The sequence below is a fragment of the Peromyscus leucopus genome, chromosome 3 (genome assembly GCF_004664715.2).
Source record: "Peromyscus leucopus breed LL Stock chromosome 3, UCI_PerLeu_2.1, whole genome shotgun sequence".
Taxonomy (NCBI): domain Eukaryota; kingdom Metazoa; phylum Chordata; class Mammalia; order Rodentia; family Cricetidae; genus Peromyscus; species Peromyscus leucopus.
Window position 1 is genome coordinate 141,783,858 of NC_051065.1, and position 18,484 is coordinate 141,802,341.

General features: G+C 40.1%; 1 protein-coding gene across 1 annotated transcript; it reads left to right on the forward strand.

The window, feature by feature from the left end:
* The first annotated feature begins 2,884 nt into the window (after window positions 1-2,884).
* On the forward strand, window positions 2,885-18,271 carry Olr1 (oxidized low density lipoprotein receptor 1). Its single transcript, XM_028881500.2, has 7 exons — window positions 2,885-3,006; window positions 5,929-6,030; window positions 7,879-8,115; window positions 11,036-11,272; window positions 16,303-16,442; window positions 17,066-17,181; window positions 17,455-18,271. Exons 1-7 carry the CDS (start codon window positions 2,922-2,924, stop codon window positions 17,597-17,599), a joined length of 1,062 nt encoding a protein of 353 aa, XP_028737333.1. The 5' UTR covers window positions 2,885-2,921; the 3' UTR covers window positions 17,600-18,271.
* Window positions 18,272-18,484: the final 213 nt, after the last annotated feature.

An 18,484-nucleotide genomic window follows, 5' to 3' on the forward strand; every position in this document is an offset into this window, starting at 1 on the left:
TGACCTTGAACTCACAGAGATCCAGAGGGATTTCTATCTCTGGAATGCTAGGATTAAAGGTGTGAGTGCCACCATTTTCTAGACTTTGTATCTAGTGGCTGTCTGTTCTCTGACCCCAGATAAATTTATTAGAGTACACAATATTTTGGGGAACACAATACCAACCCACAGAAGTTTCTCAAAGAAGCAGAACTGATAGAATGTGTAGAGTGTAGATACAAAGACAGAGATTTCTCAGATGAGATTGTATCATGTGATTATAGGAGCTGCCTAGTCTAAATCTGCAGTGCTACCCAGCAGACTGAGGATCTGGAAGAGTCAAGGGAGGGTCTAATTCCAGTCCAAAGGCTGGTATGAAGACCAGAGGGAACAGGTGCTGAAAATGAAGCCCAAAGGCCATCTGCTAAAAAATGCCTCCTTACATGGAGGAGGATGGTTGCTTCTGTTCTTTCGGCTTTCCGGATTTGAATGAAGCTCACTCAATATATAAATAGGCCATCTCTACTGACTTATTTATCTGTTGGGTGACTTCTCATGGCAAGACATGAACAAAATCTGTTCACCACAGATAGGGAAACAAGAACAGACCAAAGAATCATCCCATCCTTCCCTCATTCACAAAGAAATGTTTTAGTTCAGAGGAAATAGGTGTACAATATAATCTCCATCCTCAAACATTTTGCCGAGGTACCAAGTGGTCTGGACAAGGCAGGAAATAGAATGAACCATCACAGGAACTGTGAAAATGTTTTCAGGTAGAAAAGATGGAAACACTGTGCAGGTGGAATGTGGTGAAAGCTGTTATGACAATGTGAATGCACTTAACACCACATTAAGCAGTACATCTAAAGTAGTTAAAGTAGCAGTCATTGTATAGTTTATATTTTTTTATATTAATGGTGTCTGAGATAACTGAGTCACTGTGAGAATAATAAAGTGTCCTTCTCATTGTACTGCCATTTCAGTGTTTATTAATTCATCATCATAAGAAATTTCCTGAGATTCTATTGAATCTTAGTGAAAGTGAAAGTGAAAAGGCCACTTTGGAAATTGAGGAATGTATTCGATTCCTGGCATCCACCCCCCAGCTAGGAAACAGGGGTCAGGAGTAGGTTAGGGGAGCATTGTTGTTGTTTTTAAAATGCAATCTTTTGATAAGTTTGTGTTGGCTCTGTGGGCTGTTTTGCAAACTGCGTGAAAACGAAAACTAAATGGCAGAAAAGCTGTTCTCAGTTTGTGCTGAATATCCTACGTAGGAAGATGGAAAACACAAAGCTTAGCATGGAGGAAGGATGTGGAATCCTATACACACTGTTAGTGTTGCTGTTTTTTCCTACGTAACTCCCTAGATACCTTACCCATTCTTTTATCCATCCCTTTCCCCACTCCGCCTTTTCGCTAAGTGGTTTAAAACAAACTCCAGCGTACACACAAACTCCATAAACCACGTTCAGTAGATAAGGGGTCCCTTTTACAGAAGCACCTGCAAGGGCTGGACCTGAGTTAGGATCCCCAGAACTCATCAAAAGCCCATTACAGACACACCTGTCTGTAATCTCAGTACTCTTACTGTGAGATGGAGGGCAGAGATATGAGAGGATCCTGGAATCTTGCAGATCAGCTAGCCTAGAGCATGCATCAACAAAGAGAGCTTTGCTTAAACAGTGGGAGACCAGAGCCCATCAACACCTGGCTTGTCCTCTGACCTCCAAATGTACCTGTGTTGTGCACGCATACAAGCAAACACACACATACATACACACAGGTTAAAAAATAGAAATAATTTCAAAAATATGTGTCTTTTCATGATGGAAAACTAGGTGAAGATTCTATCTATGGATAGGTATAGGTATAAAAAGCCCAGGAAACATTGGTCAAACTAAAACATATTCTTTTCTGGTCAACTTAACTATCCTGGGTATAGCAATTAATAGTAGTTTTAACTATTAGTTCTGAGTTTTATGCCCCAACCACAAAGCTTGTCATTTTCACAATATCACTTAAGTTCCTATTGAAATATTATCTTTTTTTTTTTTAAAAAAAAAAAAAAATTGAGACAGGGCTCACTATGCTACCCTTGCTGGCATGGACTCAGTATTATAGACCAGGCTGGCCCTGAATTCACGGAGACCCACCGGGCTCTGTAACCCCGACTCTAAGTGCTGGAATTAAAGACTTATGCCACTACACCTGGCTAAAGAAACATTATCAAATATGCATTATCCTCAAATCACAGATTTGATATAGATTTGATATAAGTGATAGATTTGATATAAGTCTGCCATGCCCAGATGGCAGACCCAGGGCAAGATCCAAAAACTTACTCTATTTAGTTCCAGTGGGCTCATGATGTTTAAAGTCACTGTATGCAAGAATGCCCCCACTGAGTCCTGTACCCAGGGTACCATGGCTGGAAATGGGAATCTTACATGATTTATGTTACATTTCTAATTGCCAATTAAAGCAAAGAAAAGTAAAATGTACTACTTACAAAAAAGATGCCATATAGTGAAAATAAGCTTCAGTGAATCAGCAAGCAGATAAATGTGGACAATGAAGTGACATTCCTTTCTACAAACCTAGCTTGAGGTATGCGCTTCCTTCGAGTTTCAAGCCCTTATCTGATAAGTCGGCGGCGTCTTTCCTATGATTGTCATGGACGGTGCATTTTTCCCTGCTGCCTTTTTTCTTAGTGAAAGGTCATAATACAGGGCTGGAATTACCATTCTCCCCACCCACAACAGACACAACCTAAGAATTTGTGTTAGCCAACTTTCCAATATGAAGCAAAGTCTCCCCCTTCCTCCTGTGATGGTTGAGTCATCCTCTGCTAGATAAGAGTAGCTATTTAAACTGCACCAGAAGCTCAACCACTGGCAGTTGGTTGAGTTCCTTGACTGCTTCAGTTTCTCATTCCTGGCATGAGTTTGGAAATGACTTTTAATGGCAAGATGACGCCTGTGAACGAGCAGCCTGATGAGAAGTCATGTCACAAGAAGGCTAAAGGTACCAGGGATGGGTGGATGCTTACAAAGACAGAATGTCAAGCTTAGCTTAGAAATGTAAATTAAATGTACTGGAGAATGACTTTAGAAATTAAAAACCTTCAAATATCAGGAAATATAAGAGACTAATACCATTTATTTGGAAGAAAAGCAGGTAGGATTCAAGATAATAACTTACCTGTACTACATCTTTACTGTAAGCTGTTCTCCATGCTGTCTCTTTAAATTAGTGACTTCTCTGAATCTTTTATACTTTTCAAGAATGGTGCTGATAGTATCTGCCTTCTACGGAGAGCTAACCCAGAATCAGAAGGATTAATGAAGTCACTTAGTTTCATGGAATCATATACAGTAGTGCCAAAATCATACCACAGATTCCCACATATACAGAATCTATTTCATAAAAAACTGCAGGAAATATATTCATTCAGAGCACACAGTGATTATTTTTTATATGTGTTGTTGAAGTACTGCACAACTATGAAGTGCTTTATGAGTTATCTAAAGCAAATTCAGTGTGTTCAGTATGGATGAGCATACATTAGCTTTTGTTGTCTATCATTGCTTTGAAAAATTATAGTTTATGATTGGCCAATATAGTAAACTGTGAACCACTTAGGTTTAATTGATAATCTCAATTCTGTAGACAACTACAGATAAAATGCCTATTATTTTATAAAATTAAGAGAAAAGGGACTGGATGGTGGTGGTGCATACCTTTAATCCCAGCACTTGAGGGGCAGGAGCAGGCCCGCTTAGTCTACAGATGGATCGAGTTCCAGGACAGCCAGGGCTACACAGAGAAGCCCTGTTGTGGGAGGGGCAAATAAAACCTTAAGAAGAGGAAGAAAGACAGACTGTGTCTGTAAACAAGATTGGAATCTTTCCATAGATAGAATAAGGGTGAGTATGGTGTGATTTAATATCTGAGTAGCTGAACTAGCACAGACTGAAGACAATGTTGGTGTTTAGTAGTAGACCCAGCAGCAGCTGATCTAGCTTGATGTGAAGACATCCTGGTGTTTAATAGTAGATTCAGGAACTAATGCCAAACATTAATTTGTTCAACCATTCATTCATTGTTTGTGTGATAATGCTTGCCTGACTTTTGACATAAATATGATTCATTTTTAAAATTCCTGATTAAATTAGTGACCTACTGCAAACTGTATAAATTAGGCACAGAATTCAGTGAAAAAAATATTTTGCTTGTTTGTTCCTTTATTGATTGACTAAAGGTTGCTTTCTGACTAAATGCCATAAGTCAGGTGAGAACTAGACCACCAAGAATTCTTACCACTGAGATGGGATGAAGGTATATTGTAGACAATAGGAACATGTGTGTTCTTTTCACATGGGTGGTTCATGGGATTGGTGTTTTATTCCAGTTGTGGGCATAAAATGTGGAATGAATACTAGAGTGTAAAGAGAAATGTGTTATTACACACAGATACATGATGCCAGGTGCCAAGATTAGGTCACCATCAGTAAAAGATATTAGCTTTTCTATTGTCTGCCAGCTCACCACAAGTGCAGAGACAGAAATCATTTAGTCAGAGAATGAGCTGTCACAATTTCTATCTTCAAAAAAATATTCACACGTGAGAACTCTGTGAATATATTAGGCAGCTGATTAACTTGGACCCTTACCACATTCACACTGAAAGCTTGGTAATGTAATACTCTAAGCATTGTGGCTTATCAGTATTGGAGTAGAGGCCTGTGTTTGGAACCAGATGTGGTACTGCATGCCTGATATCCCAGCACTAGGGAGCCTGAGGCAAGAGGGCTCACCTGTCCAAGACCATCCTGGGCTATTTAGTGAGTTCCAAGGAAGTGTGGACTAAAAGTAAGCATCGTTTTAAGCAAGAACAAAATAAAACCCAAAGACCTACCTTTTTAAGTTTATTAGATGTGTTCTCTCAAGCTAGTGACTGAAGCTTTCAGTTTCTTCTTTACATGAAGAGGAGGAAAAATAATGTCAGTGTTCTGTTTATCTTACAAGAGGAAGAAACTAAATACATTGTATGTGATATTTTCCTCTTGAGTCTGTAATGCTTGTGGTTATTTAATACGTGGCCATATAACTGTACATTCTCATGTCAGAGCTGCATAACTTGTTTTCATAAACAAGGCAACTTCTTACCTGGGAATAATAGGCCTAGATGCCTGAGTTTACTTCGTATCACCACCATAATTATTTCAATCCCAACTGGAGTAAAAGTTTTCAGCTAACTCTCTATACTTCATGGAGGAAACATCCAATGACCCCCTGCTATACTCTTAGTGCTAGGCTTTATTTTTCTATTTACAGTAGTGGGGTTACCACAATTAACATAAATGCAACATAAGTGCAAGTCAGGCTATTATTATAAGCCAAGTGCATATCAAGGTCTCATTCCTAGTTTCCTTTGGTTAACAACTCCAGTTACAAGAAGTAATTTTAGTATAATAAAAATTGAATGGTGTGAGATCAGGCATAGAATTTCTTAAGAAAATCTCAGGTGACTGATTAAAATATTTTATTTGACATCTGACAGTGGTTTGCATAATGTTACTTATGAATACTTGTGTACATGTGTATGTAAACATCAGACTTTCTGCACCATAGATGAAGTTAGGCTGCATTGAGAGTTTCTTGAAGGGCATCATTGTGCATAGAATAGAGGAAGTAAACGTTCAGTAAGTGTCTGATACCTTACTGAATCCCAGCTGTTATTTTTTTCCCCATGTGAGTCCATGAGTAACTTACTTCAGTTTTATAACCATCCATTGTTCCGTCTGCACACATGCAGAGCCAGTAGGGTTGGGGAGGGGGCTGAGGGGTGCACAGCACAGAGCTCAGGCAGGACCCAGAGCCCCGAGCCCGGCTTGATGACCTGCCTTCGGCTTTTCCAATTTTTCGGATTCTCCTTCCCTGCAGGTTTGCATTTTCTCTCCTCCCCATGGTGGTGCCCTGCTGCGATGACTCTGGTCATCCTTTGCCTAGGGTTATCAGTGACCCTTATTATACAACGGATGCAATGTAAGTGTTGACATAGGGAACTGGAGGGGGGCAATGAGGGTTATGAGCACAACTTGTAACAACTACAGATCAGCCTGGATTTGATTCCTTTTAGGCTAAATACTTTGAGAATAAGCCAAGCAATTAATGGATATATTCTGTTCATCTGCCCACTAGAGATGGGCGTGGAATGGAGCTTATTCACTGTGAAGTGTTTTTGTTCTGCTTCATAATTTCATGGAGGGACCTAATTACAACCTAGAATAATTTGATAATAACTTGAAGTTTCTAATACATAATAAATATATAACCCAAGAGGAAAAGAGGTCCCATTTAGTTTTGTTTTGATGGATCTGATTAAATGCCAGGAATCATAATTGTCCCCCTAAAATAAGTAAAACAGGGACAGCAAAATGTACTTTGAGTTTATAACACTTAGGAAAGTGGAGATACTGAGAGGGAAAAAGAAGATGTGAGAAAAAGGAGCAGAGTGGCCATGAAGGAAAGATAATATTTTCCTGGCATCAGGCTGCACGAGCAGGATTCAGGCCCGGGTTATTCTGCCAGCCACAGTCCAAGATTGAAGTCCTCAGAAACACCACTTGCTTCCTACATGTCTAACTCTGTGTAACCTGTTTTTAATTGTCTGTGGGCACTTGAGGCCTTTCGTAATGATGGGGCAGGAGATCCCACTCAATGGCAGCAGTCAGAAGAACCTTTCTGGGGTGCCCGTCACCATCCAGCAGGCTCAGACTAAGCCTTGAAGCAAAGGGTCGGCAGCAAGGTGCGCTAGAGCTGGGCCGAGTTCCTAGCACAGCGTTCATTTCTGCTCGATTACACATTTGTTTCTTCTCCACCCTCCCAAACTGTTCTTTGGCTAAAATAAAATTTACTCTCGATGACACCATACAAAAATTTACAAATATTTCGTGGGCGGTTGCCTTGAAAATGAAGGCAAATGTCAGAGCTCCTAAATAAAATTAGGAAGTCTGGCGGTGTAGACAGAGTGGGGGGAGCTAAAGAGGAATTAAGCAGAAGAAATTGCTAATGGCAATTCCTCCTATGAATCAGCGTCTAGGGGAGAGGTGACTACTATAGATTACCAATACTATATTTATTCCATTATATTATTTCTTACCTTGTCATTACTTTAAAAAATTTTTATTTTACTTTCTTACTGTTTGAGAATTTCATACTCATGTATATAATGCATTTTGATCAAACCTATCCCCATTTTCCTCCCACCATCCCCATTTTCCTCTGAACTTCACGTGCTCTGCTCTTAATTTTTAGACCATTTAATGCTGCCTGCATGTGCATGGGTATAGGGCCATCTGCTGGAGCGTAGGTGGCCTCACAGGAGCCACATCCATGAAGAAAACTGACTCTCCCATTGCAGCAGCCATTAATTGCCACTAGTTCCTCAACTGAGGTGGAACCTCAGAGCCCATCCCCATCCCCAGGGGCTCGTACATGCAGACCAAGTCCTCTGCTGTTGACTTGTACCCCCACCTGTCTCCCCTTTGCCACTGGGCTATATTACTACACCAGAAATTACTTTTAATTTGTGTATAAATCTCAACAAAAATAAAGCTGTGGAATTTTTTATTCAGAAACATCTACATGATTACTAATAAAAATTACAACAGAATTGCAATTGCAAAGATACAATTGAATAACTTCTAAACCCATAAATTTTGAATAAATTTGCGACATTTCTTCCTCCATTATTGTTCAAATTCATAAAAGATTTTTGTCAACACTCATCTGTTGTCAAGATTGATTGAGTCTGTGTTTTAGTGCCCTGGGCATCCATTGGCAGCAATTATACTGGAGAAGAGAGGCTGAGCCTTAATTCTCTATGGTTAGTTCTCCAGGTATCCAACCTCCTCAAGCAATACCAAGCAAACCTTACTCATCAGGAACATATCCTGGAGGGACAGATCTTAGCCCAGCAGCAGGCAGCAAATGCTTCACAGAAGAAACTCAAGGAAATGATAGACACCCTCACCTGGGAGCTGAAGGAGAAATCCAAAGAGCAGGAGGGACTTCTGCAACAGAACCTGGACCTCCAACAAGCCCTGCAGAGAGCTGAAAACTTTACAGGTACAGGGGAAGGTCAGTGAAGGGGGGTGGTGATGGGTGTTCTTCTGTTCAGTCTTTAAAAGGTTTTACAAAACCACCACATCCCATGGACACCATGCCTTCAGAATGTTCTGCACAAGCTCTGTCGGCACCATTTTTACTCTAGCCTGTGTTAAGTTTTGTGAACATCTCATTTGATGGAGCTCTCCTTCTCGTGGGCTTCATATTTTCTTCCTTCTTTTCAGTTCTAGCTTTGAGGTTTGTGTGGAAGTGCCATCCTGGCTCATCACAGCCTCTGCCACAGACAAGTTATTATTCCCATCCAAATGCATCTTAGTCACTGGCTTCCCTTTCCTTGAGAGTCTTCCTGTCCCTGCCATTCTTGACCTCAGCTCCTGTGCTTGCTTCATGCTGGGACACTGTTTCTTACATGGGCATCACATCTGTCTAAGTACAGAGTGGAGGCCACTTGACTGGGAAGGTTTAGGTAGGTCCTTAAAGTTGAGAAAAATAAGAGGTCTAGAAAATGAGTTTATCTAAGAATTGAGATGATTTCCTCTGTCTAAAGGGATTCAGTATGTAGGGGCAGACAAAGAACAGATTGTGCTGTCAATTTTTGTGCTAGTAGAGAAGCTTTCTGCATTGTTGAGTTTTTCTGCATTGTGTAATCAAGTGAGGTATGTGCTTCTGACTACAGAGTTAGGAGTGACAGAACCAGATGTCGTTTCTTGGGAAGTGCTCGAAAGAGGGTGCTTTTCTCAGGATTAGCAATTAAGTGCCATTCAAAAGCGTGTCTCTCCAACTTTTTGCTTCTGTGGCTGACAGCTCAATTGTGCAGTTTTGTTAAATAAAGATTATATAATAATATATAGATAGTCATCCCTTCATTGTATAGACAAAATATATTGAGAGCAGGATAGAGATCAACAACAATGTTAATGAGTGGTTTGATGTAAAGTTACTCAGTTTATGTCTTTTCCAGACAAGCATGGTAGGGCATGCCTTTAGTCCTAACACTGGGGAGACAGGCAAGCAGATCTCTGAGTTCAAGACCAGTCTTGTCTACACAAGTTCCAGCCAGAGCTACATGAGAGATCAAAACAAACAAACAAACAAATTGTTTCAGTATAAAATGGGTAATTTAGCTTTGCAAAAATAATCAGAAATTTTTAGACAAACTGACCTTTGCCTAGTGTCATGCCAGTGGCCATGACAACTGACTTCGGCATGTCAGCCCACCAGGAGGGAAATTCCTGATGGGTGAATCTCGGATAGGCAAGGCCCTGAGACCACAGACCCCAGAGTGCCTTTTGCTTCTGCTGTGCCTTTGCATGTTTACCCCTGCCATCTTTCTCTGGTATCTGGCATGGTGTGAATGAGTGTGGGGAGACCCCACTGCTTGTCATGCCATGTGCCTGTCTCGTGGCAACATCCCATTCTACTGGGCATTTTTACCTGTGGATTATTATGAAGATGACTTCTTCCTAAGCTGTACTGTCTACTTGATAACAATCATGTTAGTTCATACAGAGCTTTGATTAAGAAAAATAAATGCAAGGAAATGTCACATAGCTAGGGCCGATGTGTTTCACCTAAGGAGCTGCACAGATTACAGTTCAGGTTAGTGATTAAGGAAAACAATAGAGTCCCCAGATGACAGTCTGGCTCTAATTCTCTTAATACTGAACAATGCAGTGACAAGTTTCGCTGTGCATCATTAGCTGAAAAAAAGCCTTAAAATAATTTCAGGTTAGATCAGATGTTTTGATAATAGCTTTGAGATGAAAAACCCCAGAAAACAATCTAAAATTCATGAGGACACATAGCTGAGTTATAGATTCATTAGTTTAGGGTAAAAAATACAAAGCAGCCCAATTGTTGCTAGCTGACACACTTTCCTTGCTGGATTTGGTTGGTGATCAAAGGTGATGATTAATTTCTTGTGTCCATTGTTGCCCTCAGTATCCTGATATAAGAAACTATTGCTGAGTGGGTATGCATCCTGAAGATTTAAAGTGGAGGTGACTGATTCTTTTTCATACATAAAAGTTTATGTTTGTGATTCCTTTAAGATTCCTTATAAGATTACCTTTCAGGATAAGTAATAAAGTAATTGGCCCTTTCTTTATAACTGCAAAATGTAGCCTGCCAGTAAAAGACCTGACTGAGAAAAATACCTTGCTTGCCCACATAGTTAATCTATAACAAGTTGCTGTGTATGAATGTATGTGGATTCTTGGGATAATTTGTTTTTCACCTATAATACATAAAATGTTTAATCATGTAAGGGAAATGGAAAACATGTTTTTTCACTGTTTGTTTTATATTCATTATAACCATTCACTTGAAAAACAGAATGTAACTACATTGTAATTTTCATATTACCTGAAAGATTTTGTTGAGGTGTATAAGATGTAAGAAAAAGAATAAAGATGGAGTTAAAATGGGCTACAAGGAAACCATCAAGAATGAGAATTAGAAGAAAAAAAGATTGAGAGAATTAAAATGAGTTAGATGGAAAATAACAAGAATGAGAGTTAGAAGGAACTAGAAGGGAAACATCAAGAATAAAGATGGAGTTAGAAGGAAAACATCAATAATGAGAGAAGGAAATCAACAGGAAAATAAAGAATAGAGAATGTAAAAGAAGAATAAAGAAAATGTCTGAAAGAAACCATCAAGAGAATGTGTGTCTGTTTCCCTAAGCCACTCAGATTAAAAAAGTCTAGTACATGCTGACTGTGGATTTTCCTCTGATCCCTGTGCTGCAGCAGTCTTTCAAGGACATTTCTTCCTCCATTATTGTTCAAATTCATAAAAGATTTTTGTCAACACTCATCTGTTGTCAAGATAGATTATTTGAGTCTGTGAATGCCCTGGGCATCCATTGGCAGCAATTATACTAGAGAAGGGAGGGTGAGTTTTAATTCTCTATGGTTAGTTCTCCAGGTATCCAACCTCCTCAAGCAATACCAAGCAAACCTTACTCATCAGGAACATATCCTGGAGGGACAGATCTTAGCCCAGCAGCAGGCAGCAAATGCTTCACAGAAGAAACTCAAGGAAATGATAGACACTCTCACCTGGGAGCTGAAGGAGAAATCCAAAGAGCAGGAGGGACTTCTGCAACAGAACCTGGACCTCCAACAAGCCCTGCAGAGAGCTGAAAACTTTACAGGTACAGGGGAAGGTCAGTGAAGGGGGGTGGTGATGGGTGTTCTTCTGTTCAGTCTTTAAAAGGTTTTACAAAACCACCACATCACATAGACGCCATGCCTTCAGAGTGTTCTGCACAAGCTCTGTCAGTGCCGTTTTTACTCTAGCTTGTGTTAAGCTTTGTGAACATCTCATTTGATGGAGCTCTCCTTCTCGTGGGCTTCATATTTTCTTCCTTCTTTTCAGTTCTAGCTTTGAGGTTTGTGTGGAAGTGCCATCCTGGCTCATCATAGCCTCTGCCACAGACAAGTTATTATTCCCCTCCAAATGCATCTTAGTCACTGGCTTCCCTTTCCTTGAGAGTCTTCCTGTCCCTGCCATTCTTGACCTCAGCTCCTGTGCTTGCTTCATGCTGGGACACTGTTTCTTACATGGGCATTACATCTGTCTATGTACAGAGTGGAGGCCACTTGACTGGGAAGGTTTAGGTAGGTACTTAAAGTTGAGAAAAGTAAGAAGTCTAGAAAATGAGTTTATATAAGAATTGAGATGATTTCCTCTGTCTAAAGGGATTCAGAATGTAGGGGCAGACAAAGAACAGATTGTGCTGTCAACTTTTGTGCTAGTAGAGAAACTTTCTGCATTGTTGAGTTTTTCTGCATTGTGTAATCAAGTGAGGTATGTGCTTCTGACTACAGAGTTAGGAGTGACAGAATCAAATGTCCTTTCTTGGGAAGTGCTCGAAAGAGGGTGCTTTTCTCAGGATTAGCAATTAAGTGCCATTCAAAAGCATGTCTCTCCAACTTTTTGCTTCTGTGGCTAACTGTTCAATTGTGCAGTTTTGTTAAATAAAGATTATATAATAATATATAGATAGTCATCCCTTCATTGTATAGACAAAATATATTGAGAGCAGGATAGAGAATAACAATAATATTAATGAGTGGTTTGATGTAAAGTTACTCAGCTTTTAATTCTTTTAGTTACACAGTTTATAAGTCTTTTCAGGCCCAACATGGTGGGGCATGCCTTTAATCCTAACACTGGGGAGACAGAGGCAAGGGGATCTCTGAGTTCAAGACCAAACTTGTCTACACAACAAGTTCCAGCCAGAGCTACATGAGAGATCAAACAAACAAACAAATTGTTTCAGTATAAAAGGGGTAATTTAGCTTTGCAAAAATAATCAGAAATTTTTAAACAAACTGACCTTTGACTAGTGTCAAATATGTATTTAATCTTTCTAGGGAAGGACCTTTCAATAAAGTAAGGGATGCAACACTTCAAACCAGGTTTAAGGAACGGAGGCTTAATTATCAAGAATGGGAGTGTTTACAGATGTAAACAGCCAAAATCCCAGCCAATGGTTTATTTCACAGACACAGCAGTAAAGCATTTTTGCATTTATCAGCTGTAAATTGTGTGGGATTCGATCTGTGTTAGGACCATGAAGAACCTTCTCTTAGAGAGGCCAGACGTGAACAATGGATCAGACACAGAATTCACATGTCCTTTTCTGGCATATATAATTAGGTCCTTTGTTCCATTCCTTGAAGTGTTAGATATGGCCAAGTAGTAGAGCTCTCAGGTGAATGTCTGCTTTACTCATGTTGCCCTAGGGAGAGCCTCAGGAAAATATCATAATACTGAAATCCCAAGTGGAAAAATTTATACTAGGTTTTTTTTTCCAAATTTGAGGCAGATTCTTTCTGTCTTACTACAGTTCTGTGGTCCTCAGCTGATCAGTAGGATGATTTCCTTGGAAGCTAAGGAGATTCAGGGTCTTCAAAAAGATAGATCTTTGCATTTAGCACCAGAATTGGTGCTTGTTATTCGTCTTTAGCTATGCAAATAGATTGATATAAATGGCAAGTTCCATGTAGGCCCTCAAACTCTGAGCCCACAGCAGAATACTTCCTCAATTAGTTCATCCTCAGGGAAGTTTGAGCGGGCATGTACTACTGCGTCTGTATTAGGTTCTCAAGAGCAACAGAGCCAACAGGATGAGTATGTATTAAAAAGGGATTTATTAGATTTCTTTGCATAACGTATCTGGGGAATGGAACAATGGTTATCTCTCACTGGATGGGTGGAAAATTTAGCAGCTGTTTAGTCTGTGAGGCTGGATGTCTAAGACTTCGCTGTTTGGCACTGAAGTCCTGGAGTATCTATGAAGAGCTGCTGATCTTCAGTCTATTTTTGAAGCTAGAAGAAGCTGGTTATAATACCAAGGAATGAATGTTGCCCTGTGATCAATGAAGTTGCCTGCAGAGTGAATACACACAGGCACAGGGCAAAATTTCCTTCTTCCTCTTGTCTCTGTGTTGCCATAGGAAGTAATAACCCATGTTTAGGGGAAGTCCCGCTTCAGACAATCTGATTAAGAAAATCCCTCACAGAAATCCCCATCTGCTTGGCTTTTAGTTCCTTCCAGATGCAGACAAATTGACAGCCAAGGCTTATCGAGGTACACCATCACAGGTATTAAACACACAGTGAGCATGAGGTTCAAATTCATGATTTCTTGATCTGTCAAATGAAGACATTAGTGGATCAAACTCTGAGTTGAACAAGGATTAAATGAGTTCACATATTCAAAGTTCTTCCAACAGTTTGTACACTTGGTAAATAATATCTGTGTTCATTAAACTTTGTATGTAATAGTAGATACTATATGCTATATGATATTACACACATATCACACACACACACAAAGAAATGTAGTTGATTTTAATATCACATAGAGAGACATGTCTTTCTCACTTTGTTATAATAAAGACAAGCTGTCTAGACCATTTCTCTATTCCACAACAGCCTGATTTGTTTACATTTATATACTGTGATGGGGATAGACAAATTATGAAGGAAGTTGTACACCCTGTTTTAAACTCATGCATGCCCTTTCTACTTTACTTTCTGCTTTCATTTTTCTGGAAACTTCCTACTCTGATGTAGCACAAATCTTAAAGGGTCTTACTAATAAAAACAAACCTGGAGCCAGGTATTGGGGTTAAAGCTGGAAGATCAGAGAAGCAGAACAAGCCACAGCTACCTCACTTTGCCAATTCCTCAGCTGATCCTGTTTCCTTAGACTGGAAGCCTCTGTGTCCTCATCCAAATGGATCTCAGCTGAACTGCTGCTCAAAAGTCTAAAAGCTTAACCAGCCTAGTTCCTGGATTTCATGCCTTATATACCTTTCTGCTTTCTGCCCTCACTTCCTGGGATTAAAGGCTCACTTCTTGGGATTAAAGGCTCACTTCTTGGGATTAAAGGCGCGAGTCAACATGCCGGGCTGTTTCCAGTATGGCCTTGAACTCACAGAGATCAGGATGGATCTCTGCCTACCAAGTGATAGGATTAAAGGCATGTGCACCACCATTTTCTGGCCTCTATATCTAGTGGCTGTTCTGTTCTCTGACCCCAGATAAGTTTATTAGGGTACACAATATTTTGGGGAACACAATACCACATTCTATCCTCTATGTATATATATTTGTTCTGTAGTTCTGTGTTGTTTCTTTTGTTTTAGATAGCTTCTCACTCTGTAGCCCAGGTTGGCCTGGGACTCATTATTGAGACAAAATTGGCCTTGAACTCAAGGAATTCCTCTTGCCTTAGTCTCCTGTGTGCTGGGGTTGCAGACAGGAACCACTATACCAGGTCTACATTTGCCTTTCTGGTAAAGCTTGCTTTATAAAATTATCAGGTGGGTTTGTGCCACAATGAAAATTGAAATTGTGATCTAACTCTTCTTAATGACTTTTCCCCCATGTTGGCCACACATTAGAGCAAAAGGTAGTTCCTTGTGTGTCACCATCACAATGCGCTTAGTGACCATGCTGATGATCTGGGATCAACATGTAGAAATTGATACCCTTGCCTATTTCCTTCTCCCAGAGGGGAATTTTCTGGATGCCCCAGCAAATTTGTTGCTGAGAACATCTTATTTACTGAAATCTCACTGAAACTGGGAATACTCATTTTATATCAATGCAACATTCTACCTAAATCAAACTTGTCCAAAAGAATGTGAGCTACTATACAAGAGTAATTTTCCACCATGAACATGTTTAAAGAAAGAAAAAGAAGCAGATGGAATTAATTGTAGTGACATACTTTACTTAATCAAAACCTATGAAATATTAATTTGACATGAACCTATAAGGTTCTCAACGGGCTAGGCTGCATGATTCTGATGAAGCGCTAAAAATCACATGTATGCTTTAAGTGCAAACATGGGTGACTGCAAACTCACCTCATTTCAGAAACCACATTGGCAACTGTTCTGGACAACACAGGGATAAAAGAAGGAGGGAGAGTAGCCACAACTAATTCTGTTATTCAGAGAAATGAAGTTTTTAAATGCATGTCTAGCTTTGTAATAACAGAACAGCCAATACACATCCATTTCTTTAACTCTCATTTTTGTAATTTCAAACAAAACTTTTAAAATTCAAATTCTAAACTTGCATACCAACTTATGTCTCCTAAGAAGGGAAATGAAATGCTAAGTGGAAAGTTAACTCAGTTTACTAAAATTAGAATGCTTTAGCCCTTCTTCTTTTAAAAACACTCTCTTCTTCCTTTATAAACATAAAAGACTGGGAGAAGTTAGAGGAGGGGAAACCATAATCAAAATATATTGTATGAAAGAATATATTTTTAACAAAAGAAAAAAGTGTATAAAGGGAAATAAGGGTTAGGAGGATGACTCAGTGGTTAAGAGCATTGGCTCCTCTTCCAGGGGACCTAGGTTGGGTTCTCTGCTCCCACATAGCAGCTCATCACTGTTTGCAACCCCAGTTCCAGTGGATCTGATGCCCTCTTCTGGCCTCTGAGAGCATCACATGCATCTGGTGCACATATACACCAGCAAGCAAAACACCCACACACAGAAAATAAAAATAAAATGCAAAAAATGATAATGATGTATTAAAAAGGAAATAAAGACTCTGGCCATTCTCCTATTTGCAGATTCTGGGTATCATTCTAAGGAAGAACTGAAGAAATGCTTTTACTCAGAACTCATCTGTTCTATTAACACTTCCTAGGTCCGTGTCCACAAGACTGGTTATGGCATAAAGAAAACTGTTATCTGTTCTCTTCTGAGCAGTCTTATTGGGCAAAGAGCCAAGAAATCTGCCTGTCTTTGGATGCTCAGTTGCTACAAATTAATAGCATAGACGATCTGGTGAGTCATTTGGGGTGATGATGGAATAGATTATGGGTTAGTAAAAAAAAAAAAAAAAAAGAATCAGGCTTAGGTCTCTGGAGGAGTGTCTTAGAGTTTTATTGCTGTTAATAGATGTCATGACCATGGCACCTCTTATAAAGACAAGTATTTAATTGGTGCTGGCTTACATTTCAGAGGGTTAGTTCACTATCAGCATGCAGGAAGCGTGGTGGTACATAGGCATCTATGATGCTGGAGAGGACCTGAGAGTTCTACATATGGATCCACCGGCAGCAGAAAGAGAGTGATACTAGGCCTGGCTTGAGTTTCTGAAACCTCAAAGCCCATCCACCCCCTGTGACACACTACTTCCAACAGAGCCACACCTACTCCAACAAAGCCACACCTCCCTCCACTCTCTATGGGGGTCATTTTCATTCAAATCACCACAGGGAGGAACACTTGTTTGAGAGGAAAAACAGCTGTTTTTCAGTCTGATTGCATACTTGGCCTTGGGCATACAGGGTGTGTCTGTGTCTCAGTAGGCTTCTGTAAATTGTCATTAAATCACCAAGGGATGTCGAAGATCATTTTGATATTTAGTTTGATGAATCTAAAGTCAGAGTGGTGTCTTTCTACAGAACTTCATCTCACAAACCACTTCCCATTCCACCTCCCCATTCTGGATGGGACTGCGTCGGAAGAAAAAAAATGACCCATGGTTGTGGGAGAATGGTTCTCCTTTGCGTCCTCACTTGTAAGTCCATTACTCCTCTGGGTGCCCATTGTGAGTGTTCTGTCCCTGGCTGGACCTGATTTGAAGTCCCTGTCACATTCCACATATATCCTCTTCTTGTCAGAATGAAGAGGGGGGAATCCATGGAAGTCCCAAGGGGGTTTGCTATTTGCCCCTTCAGACATTCGCTGACGTTTCCTTCACCTTACTGCTGATTTCAAGCTTTGAGTCAGGATTGATTTCTAACACAAAGATGCTACATGTCTTTTTTTTTCCTTTTCTCTTCACCTGCAGATTTACGATCAGGGGTATTCCTCCCCAGACGCATCCATCAGGCACCTGTGTGTACATTCAAGAGGGAGTTGTTTTTGCTGACAACTGCATTTTAACTGCATTCAGCCTATGTCAGAAGCGGGCAAAACTATTGTTAATGCAGTGAATTTAAAGATTCTGGAAGAACAGGAGAAGACCTTTGACTGTTGTCATGAAATTTAAGCTATTATTGCGTACTTGAATGTAAAACATGATTTTCCTGACAGCTGTGAGCTAACTACTAACTTCAGTTCACCTGAGCAGAGGCAAGGACCAGACGCACAGACAGGGGATCCTGTTGTTTGACATCTTTGTATCTAAAGTCGTGAGTTCGATTGTTTATCCATATGCATTAGCCTTGCCCTTCCCAAGTCGCCCAACCAACCTGCAATTCTTCCTCCCTTTCCTGTTTAAGTGATGACTCCTGCCTGACCTGGAAAATGCATTCTAATCAGTCTCCTATACCTCAATGTACACAAGACATTATGGAGCTGCACAGAAGACAGACTGTAGAGAACCTACTGAAGTGCAGGCAGAGGGCTCAGCAGGGAAGTGTGTCTAAGAAGCAGCATGCCAAGAAGAGAACAGAGGGAAAGCCACAGTGAAGCACAAGTTCCTGCTAGGAGCCACAGCTTGACCTTTGTAACTGTGGTCCATCTCCATACTGCACCATTTCCACATCCACAGCTTGACCTTTGTAACTGTGGTCCATCTCCATACTGCACTATTTCCACATTTACATTTTTTAATTTTATTTTTATCTTTATGGGGGGGATGCCAACATGTGTGTCTATGCACCTGGAGGACAGAAGAGAGCATAAGATCCCCTGGAACTGGAATTTACAGATGGTTGTTAGCTGCTATGTAGGTCCTAGGAATTGAACTCAGGTCCTTTGGAAGAACAGCCAGTCCTCTTAGCCATGAACTACCTCTTCAGTCCCTGTGGTCAGTTCTTGCATAAGTTATTTCTTCATCTTTTCTCTACCAAAGAACAGTACTGTGACTTTAATCC